This window comes from Cervus elaphus, chromosome 1 (genome assembly GCF_910594005.1).
Source record: "Cervus elaphus chromosome 1, mCerEla1.1, whole genome shotgun sequence".
NCBI lineage: Eukaryota > Metazoa > Chordata > Mammalia > Artiodactyla > Cervidae > Cervus > Cervus elaphus.
The window spans coordinates 28,338,355-28,362,836 of NC_057815.1; the positions used below are offsets into that span (position 1 = coordinate 28,338,355).

The 24,482-nt window shown below is 37.6% G+C and overlaps 2 protein-coding genes across 9 annotated transcripts in view; one reads left to right on the forward strand and one right to left on the reverse strand.

The window, feature by feature from the left end:
• Nucleotides 1-10,859: 10,859 nt before the first annotated feature.
• On the reverse strand, nt 10,860-14,824 carry JRKL (JRK like). Its single transcript, XM_043897883.1, has one exon. The coding sequence runs from the start codon at nt 14,212-14,214 to the stop codon at nt 12,640-12,642; it is 1,575 nt and encodes a 524-aa protein (XP_043753818.1). The 5' UTR covers nt 14,215-14,824; the 3' UTR covers nt 10,860-12,639.
• Nucleotides 14,825-14,881: 57 nt separating this feature from the next.
• Nucleotides 14,882-24,482, forward strand: part of CCDC82 (coiled-coil domain containing 82) — a 30,801-nt gene continuing 21,200 nt past the window's right edge. The window contains exons 1-5 of one of the 8 annotated variants that reach the window (XM_043897417.1): nt 14,882-14,988; nt 15,289-15,473; nt 17,226-17,309; nt 20,038-20,771; nt 21,257-21,470. In XM_043897417.1, the coding sequence (XP_043753352.1) occupies nt 20,052-20,771; nt 21,257-21,470 (934 nt within the window). In that variant the 5' untranslated portion in view covers nt 14,882-14,988; nt 15,289-15,473; nt 17,226-17,309; nt 20,038-20,051. The other 7 variants (XM_043897530.1, XM_043897489.1, XM_043897607.1 and 4 more) reach the window with 7 other exon arrangements.

The following is a 24,482-nucleotide window of genomic DNA, read 5'->3' on the forward strand; positions in this document are numbered from 1 at the left end:
CAACTTGATGTAGCACAACTATCTCAAGAACGACTTGAAGACCAAAAGGGATATTCTACAACTAAGAATATTTTTTAAAGGCCACATCAAGAAGGGTAAGAGGGGAAGAGATGCCGTCTAGTCAGAACCCACACTCCCAATTGGCAACCCACAAGCAGGAGGGATATCACAATTGTGGAGGTCCCTCTCGAGGAATGAGGGGTCTGAACCCCACAGTTGCCCCCCAGCATGGGAGACCTTCATCAGGAAGACTAGCCTACATAATATCTGGTTTATGTCCAGGAGAGTTGAATGGTTATGGGAAACCAAAATTCCACTCTTGAAGAGCTTATGCACACACCTGCTCCAAGTTCCAGTACTGAATCAGCAGGTTGAAAAGCACTTGGTCATACAAGAAAGAGATTCATTGACTGATTTTATAGTATGCACCAGAGGGGCAGGGATCTGACAGAATTTTCTCCTGGACTGGAAATGAAGGCAGGCAGCATTATTTTGCTCTCCTTCCACCTAGCTGCCCCAGCACTGGCAGGCACCATTTCTGTCACCCTTCATCAACCTAGCTAACACTGTGCCTTGCCCAAGCATACCCCTGAGTACCACCACTTCTCAATTCACTATACCAGCTGCTCCTCCAAAGTGGCCTGTACTTCATCCCACTTGGGAGGCAGCACTGGCCAGCCACAGCACTCCTCCAAGTAGTTCCTGCTCCAGGGAATCAGTCCTATCCCACCTGGTGAGTGGTCTTGAACAGCATCAGTGCCCCATCAAAAGCTCTTGCTGCAGGGGACAAGTCCAACACACTAGCATGCCTGCAGCAATCTCAGCCCAACCACAAGAACAGGGGGCACACAGCCCACAGAGGGGATAGACCTGGAGTACCTAGATAAAGTGACCATAGGGAATTGTGCCACTGGGCCCCAAAGGACATATTCTACATGAGGCTACTCTTTCAAGACTGGGAAATGTAGTTGATATATCTAATATATAGAAATAAACACAGAGAGAATTAGGTAAAATGAAGAGACAAAATACCTTACAAACAAAAGAACAAGACAACACTTCAAGGAAAAAAATAAGTAAAACAGAGATAAACAGAAATAAAGAATTCAAAGAAACAGTCATAAAGATCCTCACAAAACATGGAAGAAGAATGGATGAATTCACTGAGAATGTCAGCAAAGAGAAAATATTAAAAATAATCAGAACTGAAGGCAATAACTGAAATGAAAAACATGCTACAGGAAATCAACAGCAGATGAGAGGATGCAGAAGAATAAAGGCAGGATAGAAACACAATCAGAAAAGCAAAAGGAAAAAGAATTGCCCAAAACAAGATTAGTTTAAGCAACCTCTGGGACAACATCAAGCATACTAACATTTGCATTGTAATGATCCCAGAAGGAGAAGAGACAGAGGACAGAAAACCTACTCAAAGAATTAATGGTTGAAAATTATCCTAACCTGGCAAAGGAAAACAGGTATCCAATTCCAGGAAGCAAAGATTACCAAAAAGAATAACCTAAAGTGACCCACACCAAGAAACACTATAGTTAAAATGTCAAAAGTTAAAGATAAATACAAACTTAAAAGCAGCAAGATAAAAATCAGTTATGTACAAGGGAGCCCCCATAAGACTATCATCTGTTTTCAGCAGAAAGGTTATAGACCAAAAGAGACTGGCATAATATATTCAAAGTGAAAGTGCTCAGTTATGTCTGGCTCTTTGAGACTCCATAGACTGTAGCCTGCCAGGCTCCTCTGTCCATGGAATTCTCTAGGCAAGAAAACTGGAGTGCATTGCCATTCCCTTCTCCAGGGGATCTTCATGGTCCAGGGATTAAACTCGAGTCTCCTGCATTGCAGGCAGATTCTTCACCATCTGAGCCAACAGGGAAGTACTCAAAGGTAAAAACTTACAACCCAAAACATCCTAACCAGCAAAGTTATCATTCAGAATTGAAATACAGATAAGGAATTTCCTTGACAAGCAAAGCTAAAGAAATTCATCACCACTGAAGTGTCCTTACCAAAAAAAAAAAAAAAAAAAAAAAGTGTTTATTTTAAAGAAAGAAAAAGTTCTAACTACAAACAAAATTATGAAAGAAAAAAAAAAAACTCACTGGTAAAGGCAAATATATATGAAAGATAGTGGATCAACTACCCATAAAACTGGAAAGAAGGTTAAAAGATAAAAGTAGTAAAAACCAAAAGCATCCAAAATAAAGTACTACACAAAATTTTAAAATATAAATTATCAAAACCATAAAACATTAGCAAGGGTGTAAAAATGCAGTTATTTTTAATTGAGTTCAAACTTAAGTGACCATCTACTAAAAATCAACTTCTATATACATAGATTGTTATATAGTAACCTCAAGGTAACCAAAAACAAAAAACCAATAACAGATACTCAAAAAATAAGAAGAAAGGAATAAAAATTAATACCAAAGAAAGTCATCAAATAACATGAGAATAGAACGAGAAGAAAGGGACAAGAATTTTAAAGACAACCAAAAAGCAGTAAAATGGCAAGAAATACATATTTATTAATAATTATCTTGAATGTAAATGGACTAAATGTTTAAGTAAAGACATAGTATGAATAAATAGATATAAAGCAAGACCTACATACAAGATGACTACAAGAGACTCACTTTAGATCTAGAAACACACACAAAATTAAAGTGAACTGAAGGAAAAAGATATTCCATGCAAATGGAAATGAAAAGAAAGCAGGAATGGCATATTTACATTAGACAAAATACATTTTAAAACAAAGAATGTTAAAAGAGAAGAGTATTACATAATGTTAAGGGGATCAATCCAACAAGAGGATATAATACTTGTAAATAACTATGCATTCAACATAGAAGCCCCTACAAATCCCTGTGAATTTCAGCATAAAATGTCATTGAAATTCAGGCATATTACCTGTCTCATGTTTATTGTCTAATTCTTTCTGGATTTGCATTGTTCTTTTTAAGATTCTAAATTGGTGTATTTTGATGGCAAAATGTGGTTCTTTGAAATCAGAGAAATCAAATAAAAGGCTTCATTCCAAAAATCATCATACTTATTGTTAAAGATAGTTCCTTAAGGGTTAGAACAGTGCCCACAAGCACTGAGTAAATATTTATTGAATGCATAAATGAAAATTTCTAAAAGTATTTTTATTGCTATTTGGTAGTATGATCAGCACTCACCCTACAACAATTCAGTGTGAAAAGAATCATGGAGCCTTATGGTTGAAAAGGTAATCTCATTCAACAAATATGGTGACTGAACCCCTTCTTTAAAAAGGCCTAGTGAATAGGCTGTCTAATGAATCTTCTAGCTCTAAAAGTGATGGAAAACTCCATACTTTTGAAGGAAGTCAATTAAATCTGAAGATAACTCTAGTACTAGATTAATCCTTTTATTGAGCCACAAACTAATTCTCTGTTCTTAGCAGATCCACAGGGAAATAAAATAATTTGTTGAGTGTTACCATGGGCTAAGAGCAATACATAATCGTCTCTGCTGAATTCCAAGTACCTAGAGCAATGTCTGGCATAGGTAAGCCCTCTGTAAATATTCATTAAGCATTATACTGTTAATGTACACTGCATTAATTACTGGTTGATATTAAACTATCCATAGCCTTTTTTTTTTTTTTTTACACTAGCTCCCACAAACCGCATTCTTCTCTTACACATACACTGTTGAGCAGATTTGGACAAAAGAACACTAGTTGTCTTTGATAAATTTTAATTCATTAGATGATATAATTTATCATAGTCAATCATGTATGGAATTTTTTTAGTGCTACTCAGTTTTAATAGAAAAGGGTATCCTAATCTAGCAAACAGAAATGTTCCACGTGTCTGCTTTTATTTTGAAGCTTTCTGTGTATTACCCTTTTATAAAATGTTATGTAACTTTGTATATCGTCATAAACTGACAAGAAATATATTGAATCCCTGAAAACTAATTTTCTCTTTAGAATATCTGCAGGCCTCTTTGTTAATCCAAATCAGTTTTAAGCTATTATTAGACTAAATTCATATATTCCAACTATTTAAGCCAGAAAGGTGACAGCAGTCTGATTAGAAGGCAGCTCTGTTAGCTCTAGGATATATAATTGATATTAAAACAACTATCATAATAACTGTAAAAACAAAAGACACATTAGAAACCAGGCATCTGTGCAATTCAATAAAATATTCATTACTTTGAGAGAGATTTCATGAAAATTCATTTAAGACAAAGCTACTATCTAGCTATTTTAATACTTTTTGAATATAATCATTATAGAACACTTTAAATTTTCTGCTTTTATTTATATTTGGATTTTTCCTTTTTTTAAGCCAGCATTTAATCTCTAGGTAACATAGAATGGGTATTTTGTATAAATATCTGGGATATATGTCCAAAAGTAGATTATTTGTATCAAGTGTTTACAGAAACCAAATATTTAGTTAGTCACTCAGTTGTGTCCAACTCATTGCAACCTCAAGGACTGTAACCTGCCAGGCTCCTCTGTCCATGGGATTCCCCAGGCAAGAATACTGGAGTGGGATGCTATTCCCTTCTCCAGGGGATCTTCCCTACCCAGGGATCAAACCTGAGTCTCCTGCATTGCAGGTGGACTCTTTACTGTCTGAGTCAATAGTGAAGCCCTACATATTATAAGCACTTCTAAATGACAACCTCAAAATAATTCTGGTTTTAAGAACCAATTTGTATGCTAAAAATTATCAAAAACCTTCATCATCTCATTGATCACTAAAGTACAAGTGTCATTTTTCTAACATGCAAAATGTATGATTAAATCTAAAGCTCCTGATCACAAAAACCTGCATGAAGAAACTGGGGAATGATTATTTAAATTTTTGGTTATGGAGTAGCTAAATATTTGGGATGAACAAATGAATGAATAAATGACAAAATTTCATAGAAACATTAAAGGAACTTACAGAGTACTTGAATTAAAAGAGGGTAAATGTTTATCTAAGGGACATATTTTTTCTTGTATGAAACATTTTTTCCCTTTAAGATTAGAAAAAAAGGAGATTCTACTTATCAGGGTAAAAATATAGCTAAAAAATTAACTCATGGATAGTTTATTTTTCTATATCACATTCAATTGTTTCATTTGTTAAAGTATCTATAATATACAGAATAAAAATGGGCTAGCTGTAAATATTCAAGTGAAAATAGAAAATTATGTTTAATTAAATGGTCAAATACAGCTCTTTGTTTTCAGTTGCCAAGGAGCTCTCATACTTTTCTACAACAACAAAAAATGTGTCTTTACGTGCCTCATACAAAAAAAGGCCTTATCAAGTAAGTTTTTTTGTTTTGTTTTGTTTTTTTGTTTTTTTTTGTTGTTGTTGTTGAGCCAGGTATTTACTTTATTTTTTTTATTTTTTATTTTTTTTCTATTTTTAAAACCTTTTCACTTTTTTTTTTATTATTATTTTTTTTTTCCAGTGGGTTTTGTCATACATTGATATGAATCAGCCATGGATTTACATGTATTCCCAATCCCGATCCCCCCTCCCACCTCCCTCTCCACCCGATTCCTCTGGGTCTTCCCAGTGCACCAGGCCGGAGCACTTGTCTCATGCTCAAGTAAGTTTTTTAATAAAGAATGAACTATGTACATTTCCCCCCATGTAATATGTACTGACAATTCCCTATCACTTGTGTCAATAATAGTACCAGGCAAATCCATTTAGGGTCTTTGTCATTATTCTGTGAGGATGTAGAGAACAGTAGAAGCAAGAGAACTGAAGCTCAGGCTATAAGCAACAATCAGCTGCTATGAAGGCATATGCTTTGTTAGACTGAGAGACAAAATGCATTATGTATAAAAAGGGGGAATGGAAGAGATACTTGGCTGCTTGATACCATTTATTCCCTTAATATCAGAGTGGCATCGAATACCAACCATCTCTCTCACCTTTTGTCAAAATGTGATTAGTGAAAAAGTAGACTCCCTCTGCTATTTGGGTTCTTTGCAATGGAAATGAAAAAAACAAACTGTTCTCAGTCAATCTGAAATTATCCCAGTATGATCATATTTCTAAAATGTATTAAAAATAAATCTGCCATCATTGTGATGATTCATTTAATAAACATATTTTTATTTTCCTCATTCAAAAAGATAAATTATATAAAGGCTTGCCACTAATCTGATATTATTTACTTATACATCACTCCTTTTCAGATTGATCTTTTCTTTTAAACTTGATGAACTTTTTTTGAATAAAATATTAGATTTATATACTTGTAAGCTATACTGGCCAATCTGATCACAGGACCACAGTCTTGTCTAACTCAATGAAACTAAGCCAAGCGTGTGGGGCCACCCAGGACAGTCGGGTCATGGTGGAGAGGTCTGACAGAATGTGGTCCACTGGAGAAGGGAATGGCAAACCACTTCAGTATTCTTGCCTTGAGAACCCCATGAACAGTATGAGAAGGCAAAATGATAGGATACTGAAAGAGGAACTCCCCAGGTTGGTAGGTGCCCAATATGCTACTGGAGATCAGTGGAGAAATAACTCCAGAAAGAATGAAGGGATGGAGCCAAAGCAAAAACAATACCCAGTTGTGGATGGGACTGGTGATAGAAGCAAGGTCCGCTGCTGTAAAGAGCAATATTGCATAGAAACCTGGAATGTTAGGTCCATGAATCAAGGCAAATTGGAAGTGGTCAAACAGGAGATGGCAAGAGTGAATGTTGACATTCTAGGAATCAACAAACTAAAATGGACTGGAATAGGTGAATTTAACTCAGATGACCATTATATCTACTACTGTGGGCAGGAGTCCCTTAGAAATGGAGTAGCCATCATAGTCAACAAAAGAGTCCAAAAAGCAGTACTTGGATGCAATCTCAAAAATGACAGAATGATCTCTGTTCGTTTCCAAGGCAAACCATTCAACATCACGGTAATCCAAATCTATGCCCCAAGCAGTAATGCTGAAGAAGCTGAAGTTGAACGGTTCTATGAAGACCTACAAGATCTTTTAGAACACCCAAAAAAGATGTCCTTTTCATCACAGGGGACTGGAATGCAAAAGCAGGAAGTCAAGAAACACCTGGAATAACAGGCAAGTTTGGCCTTGGAGTACAGAATGAAGCAGGCCAAAGGCTAACAGAGTTTTGCCTAGAGAAAGCACTGGTCATAGCAAACACCCTCTTCCAACAACACAAGAGAAGACTCTACACATGGACAGCACCAGATGGCCAACATGAAAATCAGATAGATTATATTCTTTGCAGCCAAAGATGGAGAAGCTCTATACAGTCAGCAAAAACAAGACCAGGAGCTGACTGGGGCTCAGATCATGAACTCCTTATTGCCAAATTCAGACTTAAACTGAAGAGAGTAAGGATAACCACTAGACCATTCAGGTATGACCTAAATCAAATCCCTTATGACTATACAGTGGAAGTGAGAAATAGATTTAAGGGACTAGATCTGATAGAGTGCCTGACGAACTATGGATGGAGGTTCGTGACATTGTACAGGAGACAGGAATCAAGACCATCCCCAAGAAAAAGAAATGCAACAAATCAAAATGGTTCTCTGAGGAGGCCCTATAAATAGCTGTGAAAAGACGTGAAGTGAAAAGGAGAAAAGGAAAGATATACCCATTTGAATGCAGAATTCCAAAGAATAGCAAGGAGAGATAAGAAAGCCTCACTCAGCAATCAATGCAAAGAAATAGAGGAAAACAGTAGAATGGGAAAGACTAGAGATCTCATCAAGAAAAGTAGAGATACCAAGGGAACATCTCATGCAAAGATGGGCTCAATAAAGGACAGAAATGGTAGGGACCTAACAGAAGCAGAAGATATTAAGAAGAGGTGGCATGAATACACAGAAGAACTGTATAAAAAAGATCTTCACAACACAGGTAATCACAATGGTGTGATCACTCACCTATAGCCAGACATCCTGGAATGTAAAGTCAAGTGGGCCTTAGAAAGCATCACTACGAACAAAGCTAGTGGATGTGATGGAATTCCAGTTGAGCTATTTCAAATCCTAAAAGATGATCCTGTGAAAGTGCTGCACTCAACATGCCAGCAAATATGGAAAACTCAGCAGTGGCTACAGGACTGGAAAAGGTCAGTTTTCATTCCAATCCCAAAGAAAGGCAATGCCAAAGGATATTCAAACTACCACACAATTGCACTCATCTCACACACTAGCAAAGTAATACTCAAAATTCTCCAAGCTAGGCTTCAACAGTACATAAACTAAGAATTTCCAGATGTTCAAGCTGGATTTAGAATAGACAAAGGAACAAGAGATAATTGCCAACATCTGTTGGATCATACAAAAAGCAAGAGATTTCCAGAAAAAACATCTACTTCTATTTAATTGACTATGCTAAAGCCTTTGTGTGAATCACAACAAATTGTGGAAAATTCTTGAAGAAATGAGAATACCAGATGACCCTACATGCCTCCTGAGAAACTTGTATGCAGGTCAACAAGTAACAGTTAGAACCAGACATGGAATAATGGACTGGTTCCAAATTGGGAAAGGAGTACGTCAAGGTTGCATATTGTCACTCTGCTTATTTACCTTATATGCAGCAAACACCATGTGAAATGCCAGGCTGGATGAAGCACAAGCTGGAATGAAGATTGCTAGGAGAAATATCAATAACCCCAGATATGCAGATGGCACCAATATTACGGCAGAAAGCAAAGCAGAACTAAAGACCTACTTGATGAAAGTGAAAGAGAAGAGTGAAAAAGCTGGCTTAAAACTCAACATTTAAAAAACTAAGATCATGGCATCCAGTCCCATCACTTCATGGCAAATAGATGGGGAAACAGTGGAAACAGTGGCTGACTATTTTTCTGGGCTCCAAAATCACTGCAGATGGAGACTGCAGCCATGAAATTAAAAGACGCTTGCTCCTTGGAAGGTAAGCTATGACCAACCTAGACAGCATATTAAAAAGCAGAGATATTACTTTGCTGACAAAGATCCATATAGTCAAAGCTATGGTTTTCCCAGTAGTCATGTATGGATGTGAGTGTCAGACCATAAAGAAAGCTGAGCACTGAACAACTGATGCTTTTGAACTATGGTGTTGGAGAAGACTCTTGAGAGTCCCTTGGACTGCAAGGAGATCAAACCAGTCAATTCTAAAGGAAATGAGTCCTGAACATTCATTGGAAGGACTGATGCTAAAGCAGAAGCTCCAATACTTTGGCCACCAAAGAAGAACTGACTCATTGGAAAAGACCCTATGCTAGGAAATATTGAAGGCAGGAGAAGGGGATAACAGAGGATGAGATGGTCGGATGGCATCACCAACTCAATGGACATGAGTTTGAGCAAGCTCCGGGAGTTGGTGATGGACAGGGAAGCCTGGTGCCCTGCAGTCCATGGGGTCGCAAAGAGCTGGAGATGACTGAGCGACTGAACTGTACTTAGCGTGAAAGGAGAGTGAAAAAGCTCATTTAAAACTCAACATTCTAAAAACAAAAATCATGGTGTCCAGTCCCATCACTTCATGGCAAATATATTGGGAAAAAGTGGAAACAGTGACAAATTTTATTTTCTTGGTCTCCAAAATCACTGTGGATAGTGACTGCAGACCTAAAATTAAAAGACACTTGCTTCTTGGAAGAAAAGCTATGACAAACCTAGACAGCATATTAAAAAGCAGAGACATCACTTTGCCAACAAAGGTCTGTATAGTCAAACTATGGTTCCTCCAGTAGTTGTATGGATGTGAGCTGGACCATAAAGGCAGCCAAGGACCAAGGCAAACTTTTGGAGGACCATAAACTATGTGTGAGAAAATTGTATTCTATATAATGAGGCTATGAGAGCTGGGACCAGGAATATAGATATAACAAAAAGTAGACCTGATGCAAGAATCCAGGCATATATTAGGAAGCACCTGCCTCTTAGGGAGTTACTCTAGAGCGCCCCCTGCATCAAGGTAGGGCCAGATGATGAGTGCTTATCATTAGAACGTGAACAGAAATAATGTGTATCATTTCTGATAGAAGGAAGTTAATAAGCAGAGTATATTCTTTACTCTCTCTAAAGAATCTCAGAGCAACAATTTAAATTTCCCATCCAGGCTGGAATACTGCTTCTCAACTGAAGACACAAATCTGTACTTCTGACAACTGGGTGACTGGAAGCAAATTTGGGATCTTAAGCAAGGAGGTAATGGAAATGGAAGTCACTCAGGAGTAGTAAAGACCAAAACCTTAAAACATAGAGGGTGTAAAGAGCAGAAGCCACTGAAGGCATTAATAAGCAAACTAAATCATAATGGTTTCCTTACATAATTCATATCACATTATGTTGGCTGTTTTAAATGCTTATAAATAGACCAGATGGCTTTGTTCTTTTCAAATACATTATTTTTCTACCTTGATTTCAAGATCTCTAGGACATGAACCACTCTTCCCCTTTAGATACAGCAAGGAATTGCATTCCCTTCTCCCATCTACCCCCACAAAAGCCCAAATCTCTCATAAAGGAAGTTTCTTAATTCCTGCATCATCCCCTGCAGGTAATCCTACTCTCAGAGCTTTCTTGGCTAATCGGAGTGTGGGATTAGAGAAACTCTGTAATGCAGTTGATCAAGGCTCACCAAGGGGAAAACCTCGTAAGACTAGTGAGATTGAGACCCTATGGATAATTTATGATTTAAATTCTTACCTGTAGCCAAGTGGTCTTCAGTAATTAAAAGTATAAACTGAGCATCAGTATTTCCATCTAATTGATAATTTGGGGGTTAGTGATAGAAATACACTGCTTAGAACATAACATGGTATTCAGTAATTGGCAGCTTTTATAATTATGTTTTAAGAAGAGTCCAAAACAGAACTTTCTATTTACCATTGTTGACAGTTTTCAGAAATGAGTAAATAGCTATAAGCCTAAGAATGAAGAGTAGTTTCTCACAGGATAGAGAAAGAGTCACAAGATTCACACTCAAGGCCACAACACAGTCAATCTTTTACTAGATATTAAAGCTTAAAACCACACAGTTTAACAGTCATGTTAACTTTACCACTAGGTGGCAATGATACAGCTGAATTTCACTCACACGGTTAATTTTAAAACTGAGCAAATCCAGTAATTCCAAGATTTTTAGTACCTATTTTCATTTTAGAAAAATGAAAAATACTTTTATATACAATTTAATTTACACCAGAATGTGTAATTATCTGATTCAATATGTATGCTAATTTCTGATGCTTTCTCTTCTGTTTACTGAGGCAATTCATGCAACAAACACAATTTTAAACAGTTGTCGACACAGATAAGTCTTTTTTAAAAATCTAAACATACATCGTAAAGAACAGAAATTATGGAAAGCTAAAATATTTCTGAAACTTTAGAATTCACTTTAGAAAGCTTTAGAAAATCACTACAAAATGCAAGTGTTTCAATGAAAAAGTTAAAACATTTCAAAAATGACTTTTTTAAAATTTAGGGCCAAAGTTTTTAAATTACAAATGAAATTAATATTTATATAGGCAGTCTTTTCAATGCCTTGAGTAAACCTACATTGTTAAACAAGTATCAAAATTCTGACAAACCATTTTATCTGAAATAGCATTTTACAAATGTCAAAATAATAATGATGAAATTCCTTAGAATCTGCCACTTTCCATAATTATTTCTGCTTTCCTCATAACAGATCATAATTTATGGCTTATTAAAAATAAAAACTCTTTTCACTCTTCTTTTCACATCATATAAAAGGAGAAAGTATCACCAAACTTTTCAAATTATAACTTTCAAGTATATAGTAAAAAAGAAAAAAAACTTACAAATACCCAAAATATTCCCTCACATATAGGTGGGTGCTCACATAACCATATGTAACATTACAAAACCTGTACTATAATTAGATGAATAAATACTAGACCTATACTGTTATCCAATTAATAATATAATAAGATCCAATTAAGACAAGTCTATTTATTCCCTTTGTATAAATAACCTAAAGTTCCCCAAATTTTCACTTCCCTGTTTCTACAAATGAATAAGTCAGAATATCAGCTTTCCAATAGTTTTCTAAATTTTCTAGCTTTCGAAGTTAGCACCACTTCCTATATTTACTTCATTTCCAGAGAAATCTCCCCTCTAAAACAAAGAAAAGCATGATTCCTAAGTTATTTTATTAATTCACAGATCAGTTTTTTCATTTTGAATTATTATAGATCACTCATTCCAAATATACAAATAATCACTTAAGATGGTTAGCACAATAAAAGATAACTGGCTGCCCTCACACAACAAACAAAAGATTTCAGGAAAGTGCTCTATCTGTTCACTGTTACCTGTATCTTCTGCTAGAAATTTTATGGAATACCACTGTAATGGAAGGGGTAATTGTAGATCTATGAAAGTGAATACATATGCATATGTAACTTACACCTATACAAAATCAGCTTCTGATTATCTACACAAATAATGGGACAGATGCTACAAAACACATAAGCCTTAAACCGCTTCAGATACTTTTTTTTTTTGTATCTATATTTCACAGGGCTGTGTCTGAGAATTCAGAACACCAAGTAAAGCCATATTGCAAAGAGGTCAAGAGTTACACAATTACCAAAACAATGCTAACGCAGATATGCCATTACTGACTTGAGTTTGCCATCTTTTGTTTATTTCTGATGGTGGCTCGAAGTTTACGTATCACCAGTCTATCAGGCAGAATCATATCACCTTGTTGTTCTAGATAATCCAATAAATTTTCAGTCCACTGGAGAGCAGCTGCATGATTAATATGTTTCTCTGGAATCAGTTCTATTTCCTCCTCCTCCTCTTCACTGGATTCATCTGTCTGACCTTGTGCTCTTTTGATGATTTCGCTGTCAGTTAAGACTTCATAGCCTGGTTCAGTACTGTCCACTTCAAGCCATTTTTCAATGTTCTCAGTAGGCACATTTTCCAATCCTTTGGTGTGTTGTAAAATGGTAGCAATGGCAGCCACTGAGATATCTTCCTCATCAAAGTCCAGGCCTTCTTTCTCCTCTATGGTAGGGAGAATCTTCTTCCATGCTCTGCTGATGGTAACTGGCTTTACTAAATTCCATGCCATTGCTATTTCATAAAGTGCATCTAGTAGAGTTAGCCTCTTCCAGAATGACCTCAGGTCATTGCCTTCTTCCAAGTTGTTCTGGAGAAGACGTGCTCGGTAGTTTCTCTTCATTGTAGCTATGACTCCCTGATTCAAGGGCTGAATCAATGAAGCCACATTAGGTGGTAAATATTTAGCAAATATTTGGCCATCATCTGACCTCAGGACATTTTCATTTGGATGTGTTGGTGAATTATCCAATAAGAGTACAGCCTTTTCTTGCAACCCTTTGGATCTTAAGTGCTCTCGAACTTGGGGCACAAAAATCTTATCAAACCACTGTCGGAAAATGGAAAGATCCATCCATGCGCCTTTTTGGCTGAAATAAGAGACTGGCAGGTTTGAGGTGTCAGTTGACTTGAAGGAGCGAGGCTTCTTTGCTTTCCCCACAACACAAAGCTTAAGTTTGTGTAAACCTGTTGCATTGGCACAACACATGATAGTGACTCTTTCTTCCATTGACTTGTGCCCAGGGGCTGTGCATTTACCTTTGATTACCGAAGTCCTGGAAGGCAGGCATTTCCAAAACAGTCCAGTTTCATCTGCATTGTAGATTTGCTCGGGCTGCAAATTCTCTCCTTCAATATAGTCTCGAAAGTTGCTGCAAAAATCCTCCACAGCAGTCTCATCTCCACTTAATCTTTCGTTTCTAATATTAATCTCTCTAATGCTGTGCCGCTGCTTAAAACGAGTTAACCAACCAGCAGAGGGGTTAAAATCACCATCCATTCCCAAAGCATAAAAGAAGAATTCTGCCCTTTTTGCACAAATTGGTCCAGACACGGGATTCCCTTTTGCTCTTTGCTGGTTGAACCATTCTAGCATCGCTTTGTCCAGTTCCTCATACATGGATGGTTTCATAGATTTCCTCTTAGCCAGAAGACTTGTAGAGTCTGAACTGCTTGCATAAGTTATGATCTTTTCCTTATTTTTCCTTATATCTCGAACTGTCGTTTCGCCAATTCCATAAATCACTGCCAGTTGTTTGGAGGAACCTCCATCTTCAAGTTTCTTTATTATATCAAGCTTATCTTTAATGGTCAACACCACACGCTTCCGTTTCCCTGACATGGTGAGGCTGTGGGACCCAGTTCGCACACTCACGGAAGCAACCCACAAAATTCTGCCTACTCTCACTGACTCACTTTAACACAACCTTACACACTCACTCTTTCAACCTCACCAGGAACCCGGTGGCCCTGACCCCGTCCCTAGCTGGGCTTGGCTGGGGGAAGTTTCAGGGCTCAGGCCTTTAACTTTACTTGGGCAGCTGAGGAGGCCCAAGTCACCGCGGATAATCCGGATTACAAACATCTGTTTTATTCCCCCAGAGGCCGCGAGAAAGACTAGCTCCCCATCGCGACCACAAACCTCCTTCAGGCCCAGATCGCGGGTCACCAGCCGTCACTAACCTCTGCCACACCCCAAAGTTACCGCCGAGAGCGGAAGAGTCAGGGAGTCGGGGACTGGCCCCCTTCCCCAGAGGGACGTGACGCTGGATTCCTTCCCCAGCAGCCAGACCTTTCCACAGCAAGCCCCACTTCCCCGCGTCGTGCTTACTTAGTCTGCACAGTCCTCCCGGCCCCTCACAAGCCCGCCGAGACCCTCTCCCAAGCTCAGTCGGAATAAGACCCCTCGGCGGCGCCCTGCCTAACGCTCGGCAGCCGCTCCTCCCACTAGCGCCCGCTCCCGGAAGATGCCCCCTCCGCCGCGCGGCCCCGCCCCTCGCCCCGCCCAGAGGCGGGACTTCCCTTGGCGCCCGGAAGGAGGAGGAGCGTCGCCCGTCCGGACTTGGGTACCTGGGCGGAGGCAGAGGCGGAGGCGGAGGCTGAGGAGGTTTGAAAGGTGAGAGCGCGGGGGCGGTGCGCGCTCCCTCGGGGCGGGGACTCGCTTTCGCTCCGGCTGCTGAGGGTTTGTTGGAGGGGCGGGGGAAGCCGCTCCTCTCAGCCTGCAGGCGGGAAACGTTCCTGCGGGCGCGCTCGGGGTGGGCGGGACTGCTTCCCGCACTGCGCTTCGTTCCCCTCGCGCGCCGCGGGGTCCGTGCTGCGACGGGTGTGTCGCCCGCTCCTTCCGCGAAGGGGAAGTGGCCCGGCCGGATGCACGGGACGCGGAGGGTGACTTCGCGCGCTTCTCTGGTCTTTCCAGATCTCGGTTGCTTTCTGGGGGTCGAGCGCCTGTAAGCCCTGGGGGTCTGTGACGTCCCGCGCGCGTCCTCGCCGAGCCGTGTCGGAGGGTCCCGCGTTCCAGCTGCGGCGCCCTTCCCATCAGGTGGCGAGTGGCGGCCGGGCGGGCTTGCTGCGCCAGGCGTCTGTGTCCCGCGGAGGAGCCAGGTTTGTATCACGAGATACAACCAGAGTATCTGGTGTTGCACTCTGCTGTTAGCTCCCCAGAGGCTCTGTTCCTTCCTCAACCCCTCAGCCCTGCTGAATTTAGCGAACCATCTTCAGGGTTATAGATTTCGATGAATGCTATAGTAGTCTGGGATGCCAGCTGGCAGGATTCACTCTCTGCGAAATTGTGGAATACTGAACGGTGAGCCTAAGTGGGGGACATTGGCTTTTTCTATATATTTCTTGCTATTTTCCTACTTGTGTCTTGTAGTGCTGCCCTGTTTTCGTGGAAGAACTATGATGCATTTGTTCCCAGCAATATGATAAGAGCAAAAAAAAAAAAAAAGGAATCATATTCTGTAGCCCTTAAATCATGTATTACTCTGGCTTGTTTAGATGTTCCCTTTCATGAGATTGTGAGCTCCATGGGAGCTGAGACCGTGTGGTTGAATTCTTCGAGAAACGCCCCAGCTCCGAATTGGTGCCAGCGAATAGTGTATACATTCAGTGCTTTGGTTTGTCACGGTTTCCTCTTCGAACTGTCATACAAAAGGAAACCTTAAGGAGGGGTAGGTAATGTTTTTCAGATAGGGCGCATCCCTTCAGGTGGAATTTCAGGTAATGGTGGAAGTTCCACTGCCCTTCAAATTTTTGATTTTTAAACTACCACCTACATTTTCATAGGGCAAGTGGATGATTCCTAGAATGAATCTTTTTTTGATGAATTAACCTCAAAGTCTAGAATAAAGGATATTTCTCTGATGAGAAATTCAGGTAGCATCAAAGTACCCCGTTTAGTTACCCCAGTGTTAGCCAAAGAGCACACGCCTTATGGGTTATTGCCCTGACATTGTTTGGCAGACAAGATAGTAAGTGCATCTTAAGTGATTTCCACCATGAAGCACAAAGATGTGATAGTACTGATCATCTTCATTCACTTATTTAATGCTTTCTGTTTGGAGCTTCTATTTTTCTCTTTGCCTAAAAGGTTAGGTATCATTAAAATTTTGCTTAAACTTTGATTTCAAGAAATTGAGTGTATACTCAGCCTATATAGAAATTACATCCATTTGCCTGGACTGTTTTCCGAGTGAATTCTCATGCTCAAGAGATGTTTTATCCATCAACCTTTCATTTCTCTCCTCAGGTTCAGTTCACTCACCTTTTCCCTCTGTCATCCTTCTTCTCTCCCTAGCTCACAAAGTAAAAGTATCCACAATTTAAAAAAAGAGCCAGCCATAATCAAATTATCTTTTTCAATGACAGAATTTTTGACATTATTGACATAAACAGCAGTTTTGACATATGAAAGAGGCCCTGGAAATTTGGCACTTGGCCAAATGAAATTTTGTTTGTTTAGGTAAAGTTTGCCTCCTCAATATTCAACACTGAAGTTTTCCAAAATCAATTTTTTCTCACCAGAGACTGCCTTTCTTTGAATCTTTACATTTGGATTCAATGGGGAATCCCTTAAATTTTGTAATCAGTGTTGTCAGTAAGGTGGTAGAGGGAAGCCTTCAAATTTTCATCTCTGTTGCACATACTTGTTTTGCGTTTTGGATAAATAATTTTTAGAAGTTTTTGGCCTAGCTCACGTGCTCAGTTACATAATTGAAAAAGCATGTTTGTAAACTTACTCAGACTATTTTAATGATTATTTTTTGAAACTAAAATTTAGAATGAATGAGAGATACAATAATGACTTTTTGAAAGCATAACTTTTCCTACTTTGTACAAATATAATATTGGCAGCAGTCATTGTGTAACGCTGGACTGGGAATCAGAAGACCTGGTTTCTAATCCCTGTTCTGTCACTAACGAGCTGTGTGATCTTTGGTAAGTCATTTAAAATCTATGTACTTGGCTTTGACCTTTATAATTGAAGATAGATAATATCTTTCTTCTAGGATCATTGTCAGGACGTTAAAATATATCTGAAAATGCCCTGAAATTACATAAAGGGTGTTTTAATAGCTTAACTCTGTGGCAGTCACAGGTATTTGTATAGTGTGACATTCTTAGTTGTTTCTACCATCATAAGAGTCACCTCTTGATACGATAAATAGCTGTTTTTCACATGGTACAGTTTTGTGAGATAAACATCTAGTGTGTATGAAACTGCTTTTGAGTACTAATAAAAGGCATCTTTTACTTTAATGTTCCTACAGGCCACTCTTTAGTGTATCTGCTGAGGCCATATTTGTCTTTGGTTTTCATAAACTTTTTTTCCATTACTTCTCCCAATTCAGAGAGATTTTTATAAAACAGCCTTACCTTCTTATTACAGTGAAAAGTACATATACAGTTAGCTTGTACAAATTTATAACTATATGTGCTTAAAAAATCCTTCTTTGTACTACATGGCTTCAAAATACAACCTGTATAATTTTACCTAGTGCTTAATAAAAAGAAACAGTAATCAGTTTAAAACTTGAAAGAGAAACTGGGTGGACATATTTTGAAGCATTATGGAGTACAAAAATCCATACTTTGTAAAGCAATATAGAGATCTTTGAAAAAGTACAGTTTTATTCTTTGCTTATTTTAATATATATCTTCTGTAAGATGCAATCTGAGTGTAATTTCAAATAGCAGAATATTTGGTCTATGGACTAGGATTTGTTCAATTGCTAGTAGAATGCTGAATGTATCTTGTAGCAGTTACTGTCATAAGATTGCCTACATTATAATTTCTTTTGTATAGTTTTAGCAACTGTTCTTATTTTGTATGAGTTGTTACCATTTTAGAAGCAGTTACATTGTCTTATAAACATAACAGAATCTGTACAATCAAATAGGTGATACCTCTTTCCCCCACCAAAAAAAAGTAATCATCTTGGGGAGCCATAAACTTGGTTCAGTAACACTTCCATTGCTCAAAAAAGGTGTGACATTCTAGTTTTGGAATGTCAGTTTGTAGCACATTTAAAAAATATCTTTAATAGTAGTTAGTCTTCATCTTTTCAAATTAGATTTAATTTCTGGAAGCTAGTAACAGTCCCTTCTGAGTAGGACAAATGAATAAAGTGGATATTTAAACCTCTCTTTGGGATAAAAAGCAAAGTGTGAGTATTTTCATATTTTTTGAAAGTATGGTTTTCAGAAAATCTCCAGAATATTCTGTGCCATGGTAGAAATATTAGAACAATCAACCTCATAAAGTGATTTCTTTAAAGGAGATAGCACATAGTTAAATACGTAAGTTCTTACATGAGTGTTTTGAGGTCATCTCATTGCATTGTGATCATATTTCTCTTTTCCTTAGCAACCATAGAAGTATATATATATATATATATATATATATGAACTGTTTTTCTAGTTATCTTGTCTCTAATTGTTCCTTTATACTTGTGATGATTTTGATGGTGCTCCTGGTGGCTCTGTGTCAAAGACTGCCTGCAGTGCAGGAGAGCCAAGTTTGATTCCTGGATCGGGAAGATTCCCCTGGAGAAGGTAATGGCATCCCACTCCAGTATTCTTGCCTGGAGAATCCCATAGACAGAGGAGCCTTTCGGGCGGTAGTCCATAGGATCACAAAGAGTCAGACACAGCTGAGTTACTAACATTTACACTTTGTTTCACCGTTTTCTGAATCAGAAACTTAAGAGCATTTGTTTTCCTTCCAAATAATGTACTCTGTTTCGCCATTCAACTGTTTTTTCACCCATGTTACTGGATTGTTAGTAAGTTTTCTATTGGATTATGTTGTACTTTTAGTTTTTAATGGTTTAAGCCATTACCATTTTACTGAAGTATATAAAGACTGAAATCTTAGTAGATAAGTTATTGCTCAGTTTTGCACCATTGACTTTTTTTATGTCTATTACTATTCTATAACTTTCTTCATACGTATGATTAATCTTTTGTGTTAAAATTCATTTCTCTGTTCAGAATCCTTCTTTGCTTATGGGAGGAATTGTTCTGTAATGCCACCCTACTTTTCTATCTCAATCCCTTTTTTCCAGCATAAAGCCTTTTTTCATGTCTTTTTGGTCATACTTGTTTACTAAACGGGTTTGTTGTCAGTGCCAAAATTTTTACTTTATCATTTTTTTCCTGCCTGAAATCCCTTTTTCTTTCCTTCTTTCTGTTCAGATTTATCACTTCTTCAGAGGTGTGTCAGGTCATAGCTGTTCAACAAAATCTTCAGTGAAATACTTGCTGTTCTGATCTACCTGCATCTTTACACTTTTATTGCAGTTACTTTTTATCACTCATTTTGTACTAAATGAATTCTACCTTGTATTTTTCTTAATTATTATGTTTCAGTGTTTTAGTTCTACACATGGATAATAATGAAGAAGAAGACCATGATTTTTGTATAAACCTCTTTCCTTAAAACATACATAGCATAATGCAGAACAGATGTTCGTGTGATGCTTTCATAGATGTTCAATGAATTATTTGTTGAATAAGTATTCTGCCATCTTCACACAGTTATTTCATGTGATTTTACCTTTGTGAACCATTTAATAACATCAAATAAATATAGTCTGTACTATAAATGTGTTCGTTGTTGTAATCTGATTGTCATTATTATATTCCTAATAACTTTATTTTGTAGAAGCTTAAGTGAAAATGGTACATGTTAGAAGACGTGAAACAAGGAGTAATTCTAAAACTCAAGAGCATGAACAGAAATCTCGAGTGGATTGGAGGCGGACTAAAAGAAGTAGTCTCTTGCAGTTATGTGAGAGTGATGACGAGCTTGAGAGTGGTGACGAGCTTGAGAGTGATGAAAGTGCTGACAGTAATGAAAGTGTTGACAGTGACGAAGATCCAGACAGTAACAAGGGGCCTGATTGCATTAAGAAGCCAGAAAATGAAAGAGAGCTTAAATTAATTAATGTTGAAGGTGAAGGAAACAACAGTAAGCATCTCACTAACACTGACAACAGTTCAATATATGAAGAAGAAAAGAACAAAACTAAGCATGGAAGTATTGACTTAGCAGATCATGAAAAGGGTTCAGGTCAAGAGGAGGGTGATCTCAACAAACACACTGGACAAATAACAGAGGAGGATTTAGAAGAAGAACACATCAAGCGAGGGAAGAGGAGAAGGATCTCTTCTGTGATGTGTGACAGTGACGAAAGTGATGACAGTGATATCCTAGTTAGCAAAGTGGGTGTTAAACGTCCACGTAGAGTGGTTGAAGACGAATGTTCTTCAGTGGAGATGGAGCAAAAAAATCCTGAAAAAACTTCAGCCACAAGAAAGCGAGAACAGCTGCAGAAACTGAAAGAACTCTCAAAACAGAGATCTCGTCAGAGACGTAATAGTAGTAGAGAGTTTGAGGTGTGTTATATTTTATTGGTTTTGTTACTGTTTTTAAATTTTAATTTAAATTATTTAACTTTTATAAAAATCAAAGTCCTGAGTCTGTTCTCTTTTGCAGTAACTCTAGAATTTATTTTTTAGTCAAGTATCCTTGGGCATGTTTGGTTGCAGTATTGCATCTAATAATATTTTATTATGAGCCTCATTCCTTCACTCTTTTTTTAGAAATTTAAAGATTTTGTTTTGTCTGACTTTTCCCATTTTTTATTTCTACTTATTACCTTAATGTCCATTTTAAACATTTTATCACTTACTGGGGTATGTTATCTTTTTCCTAATTTCAAAAGTTCAACATCTAACATGACAAGATTTTTGTCAACCTTAACGTATGAAATTATTTTCTACAGATCATTTTTTGTTTCAGATTTGATCTTTTAATTTCACATCCATAGTGACAATTTTAAAGGTACACTTTATTAAAAGATATGTTTTAATTTAATTAGGACTCTGAAAAGAAATCCTCCCCCAGCAGTGATGAAAATGATGTTGAGGAGGAAGAGGAAGAAGACAATGATTATGAATCTGGTGAAGATGGAGATAATTATATTATTGATGACTTTGTAGTACAAGATGAGGAGGGTGATGAAGAAAATAAAAGCCAACGAGGAGAACAATTGACTACCTCACAACTGAAATTAGTAAAACAGAATTCTCTTTGTAAGTTAAATATCAAGAGATGTTTTATGACTTACTCTAATTATTATATTATGTTGAGTATTGAATCAGCCTTTTATTATCATATTCTAAATCTTTGATTAGGAACTATGGTTTCATTTTCAGGTAACTATCTGTCTAATAGTTTATGCTAATGGTTTGTGAGAACCCTTTACTCTTAAAAATAATAGAGAACCCTAAAGAGCTTTTGTTTCTGTGGGTTATATCTATCAACATCTACCATTGTAGAAATACAAAAGAGAAATTTAAAATATATTTATTAATTAAATGACTTAAAATTCTCATGTGATAAGCTCATTACATGTTAATATAGATAACAGTCATGAAAAAATAACTTTTCCAAAAAAATGAGAAGAATGGCATTGTTTTATATTTAATATCTAGCCTAGTACAGGCAGCTGGATTCTTGTATCGGATTTTGCATTCAGTCTATATTGACATTAAATTAGAGGAAAGCAATTTTGTTTCGTAGAAGTAGATAGCTGGAAAAAGGAGGGTTGTTTTTAAAGCATTTTCAAAATAATTGTGAATATTCTCACTGACACTGCACCAAAATTCAACAAATTTCTTAAAGAACTTGTTCTTAAGTTTCTTAAAGATTAGTTGCAATTTGGAGTCTGAAAGCATATAAATTAACTTTTAGTACTTACATTTCATTCCATTGATATGTCTTTCAATTTGAATGGATCTTTTACCTATTCATGATTTTGTAACATCATGCATTGGTTCTTTGGAAAATATTGGTTCACTGGTTATATGAAAGTGAAAGTGAAGTTGCTCAGTCCTGTCCAACTCTTTGTGACTCCATAGACTGTAGCTCGCTAGGCTCCTCTGTCCATGGGATTTTCCAGGCAAGAGTACTGGAGTGGGTTGCCATTTCCCTCTCCAGAGGATCTTCCCCACACAGGGATCGAACCCTGGTCTCCTGCATTATAGGCAGATGCTTTACCGTCTGAGCCACCAGGGAAGTCTATATACTGGTTATATCTCTCTCTCTCTTTAGTCACTCAGTCGTTTCTGACTCTTGGCGACCCCATGGACTGTAGCCCACCAGGCTCCTATGTCCATGGGATTCTCCACAGGCAAGAATACTGGAGTGGGTTGCCATTTCCTTCTCCAGGGGATCTTCCCAACCCAGGAATTGAACCTGGGTCTCCTGCATGGCAGACAGATTGTTTACCAACCGAGCTATGAGGGAATCTTCCATATTTTGACACATTCCACTATATAATATTTTAAAAATCACATTCACTGATATCACCACCAGTATCATCAAAAAATTCTTTAGGTATTGGGAAATTGTCAAGCTCATAGTAGCAAATACAAGTTTTTCAAAATTCTGATTTCTGCTCAAACACCAGTTTTTATCTTTGGTAACAAACACTGTGAGTTCTTGAAATGACAGATTCTCTTTGTTCATTTTTGATAAAATATTTGGCAGATGCCTGAATAACCATAGTTGGTCAACAGTTCTTTCAGGTAAACTTGATGTTTCAAATAAATCTGAAAAATGAGGCTCCCAACTTAGTTTTAAAAGATGTATACTCAGATTCATGACTTAATAAAAATGGTAATTTTTACTGCTTCCTTATGGACATTTTTAAATGAAAGTAGCTTTTTTACTGAATGCATAGCAGTGGTGACTATAGTGATTACTAGTAGTTTGATTCCACAGCTCCTTAACATTTGATTCATGTTAAGGAGCCAGCTGCCTTATCCATAGTTACTTTTGCACCATCAGTGACAATGTCAAAATGGCAAAAACAACAGATAATTATCTTAATATTACAGCTTTGACTTCACCGATCCCCTTAAATGGACTTAGAGACTTACAGGGGTCTGTAGACCACACTTTGAGAACCACTGGTGTTATCTGGACTTTTGAAGTGTTACGCAGTGAAACCTGTCAGGAGATTAGAATAATTTATATTTACATATAATAAACAATAGGACCCTAAAATATTAGGGTGTCTTTAAATGTGTACATTATTGTTCTGATTCCTATAATTGTACATAAATTTAAAGACTGTTATTATGATGTTTTACAACTGTGGTAGAAACAGGATGGTGGATGAAAATTTTTTTTTCCCTTCAAGAATGCATATTTCCAAAAGGAATTTAAAAGGCATGTTTACTAAAGTTAAGTTTAATATGATTGAATTTAGATACTGTGATTTAAATAAAATAGTAGATTGAGATATGAATTAAATTTCAAGAAAATCAAGAAATCAGTTACAGAGATGCCAGTGATAGGCATAGGCATCTGTATGTTGAAAATTAATGAGTGTTTTCTTTATATCAGTAAGCACTGGTTCACATGCCATCAGGACATTTGATCTCAGAGAAAGTCAGTTAGGAGGTGTCCCATCATTCTGGATATTAGCATCTCGGATGTGATAGAACATTTACTGAGAGATACCTACTCATAGGGGCTTCCCTGGTGGCTCATTGGTAAAGAACCCACCTGCAATGCAGGAGATGCGGGTTCGATCCCTGGGTTTGGAAGATCTCTGGAGAAGGGAATGGCAACCCACTCCAGTATTCTTGCCTAGGTAATCCCATGGACAGAGGAGCCTGGTGGGCTACAGTCCATGGGGGTTGCAAAAGATTCAGACATGACTTAGCGGCTCAACAACAACCACACACTCATAGCCACTCCAAATAAAAGTCCAGCACATGGAAAGTATCTTAACTCTCTTCTCTATCCTACACTTTAATGCTTACCTTTGGTTTTTTAACTTTGATTTTCTAAGTTTTAGATTTACTGAAAAGTTGAGTGGAAAGTACAGAGTTTCTATATAACCCATCACACACAGTTGCCCTGTTATTAACATCTTGTATTATCTTGATGTATCTGGTGCAAGTGATGAGCCAGTATTGATCATTGATACATTACTAACTGTAGTTCATAGTTTGCATCTAGGCTCACTCTTTGTGTTGTACATTCTGTGGGTTTGAGATGTGTATAATGATGCAACAGGTATCCACCATTAC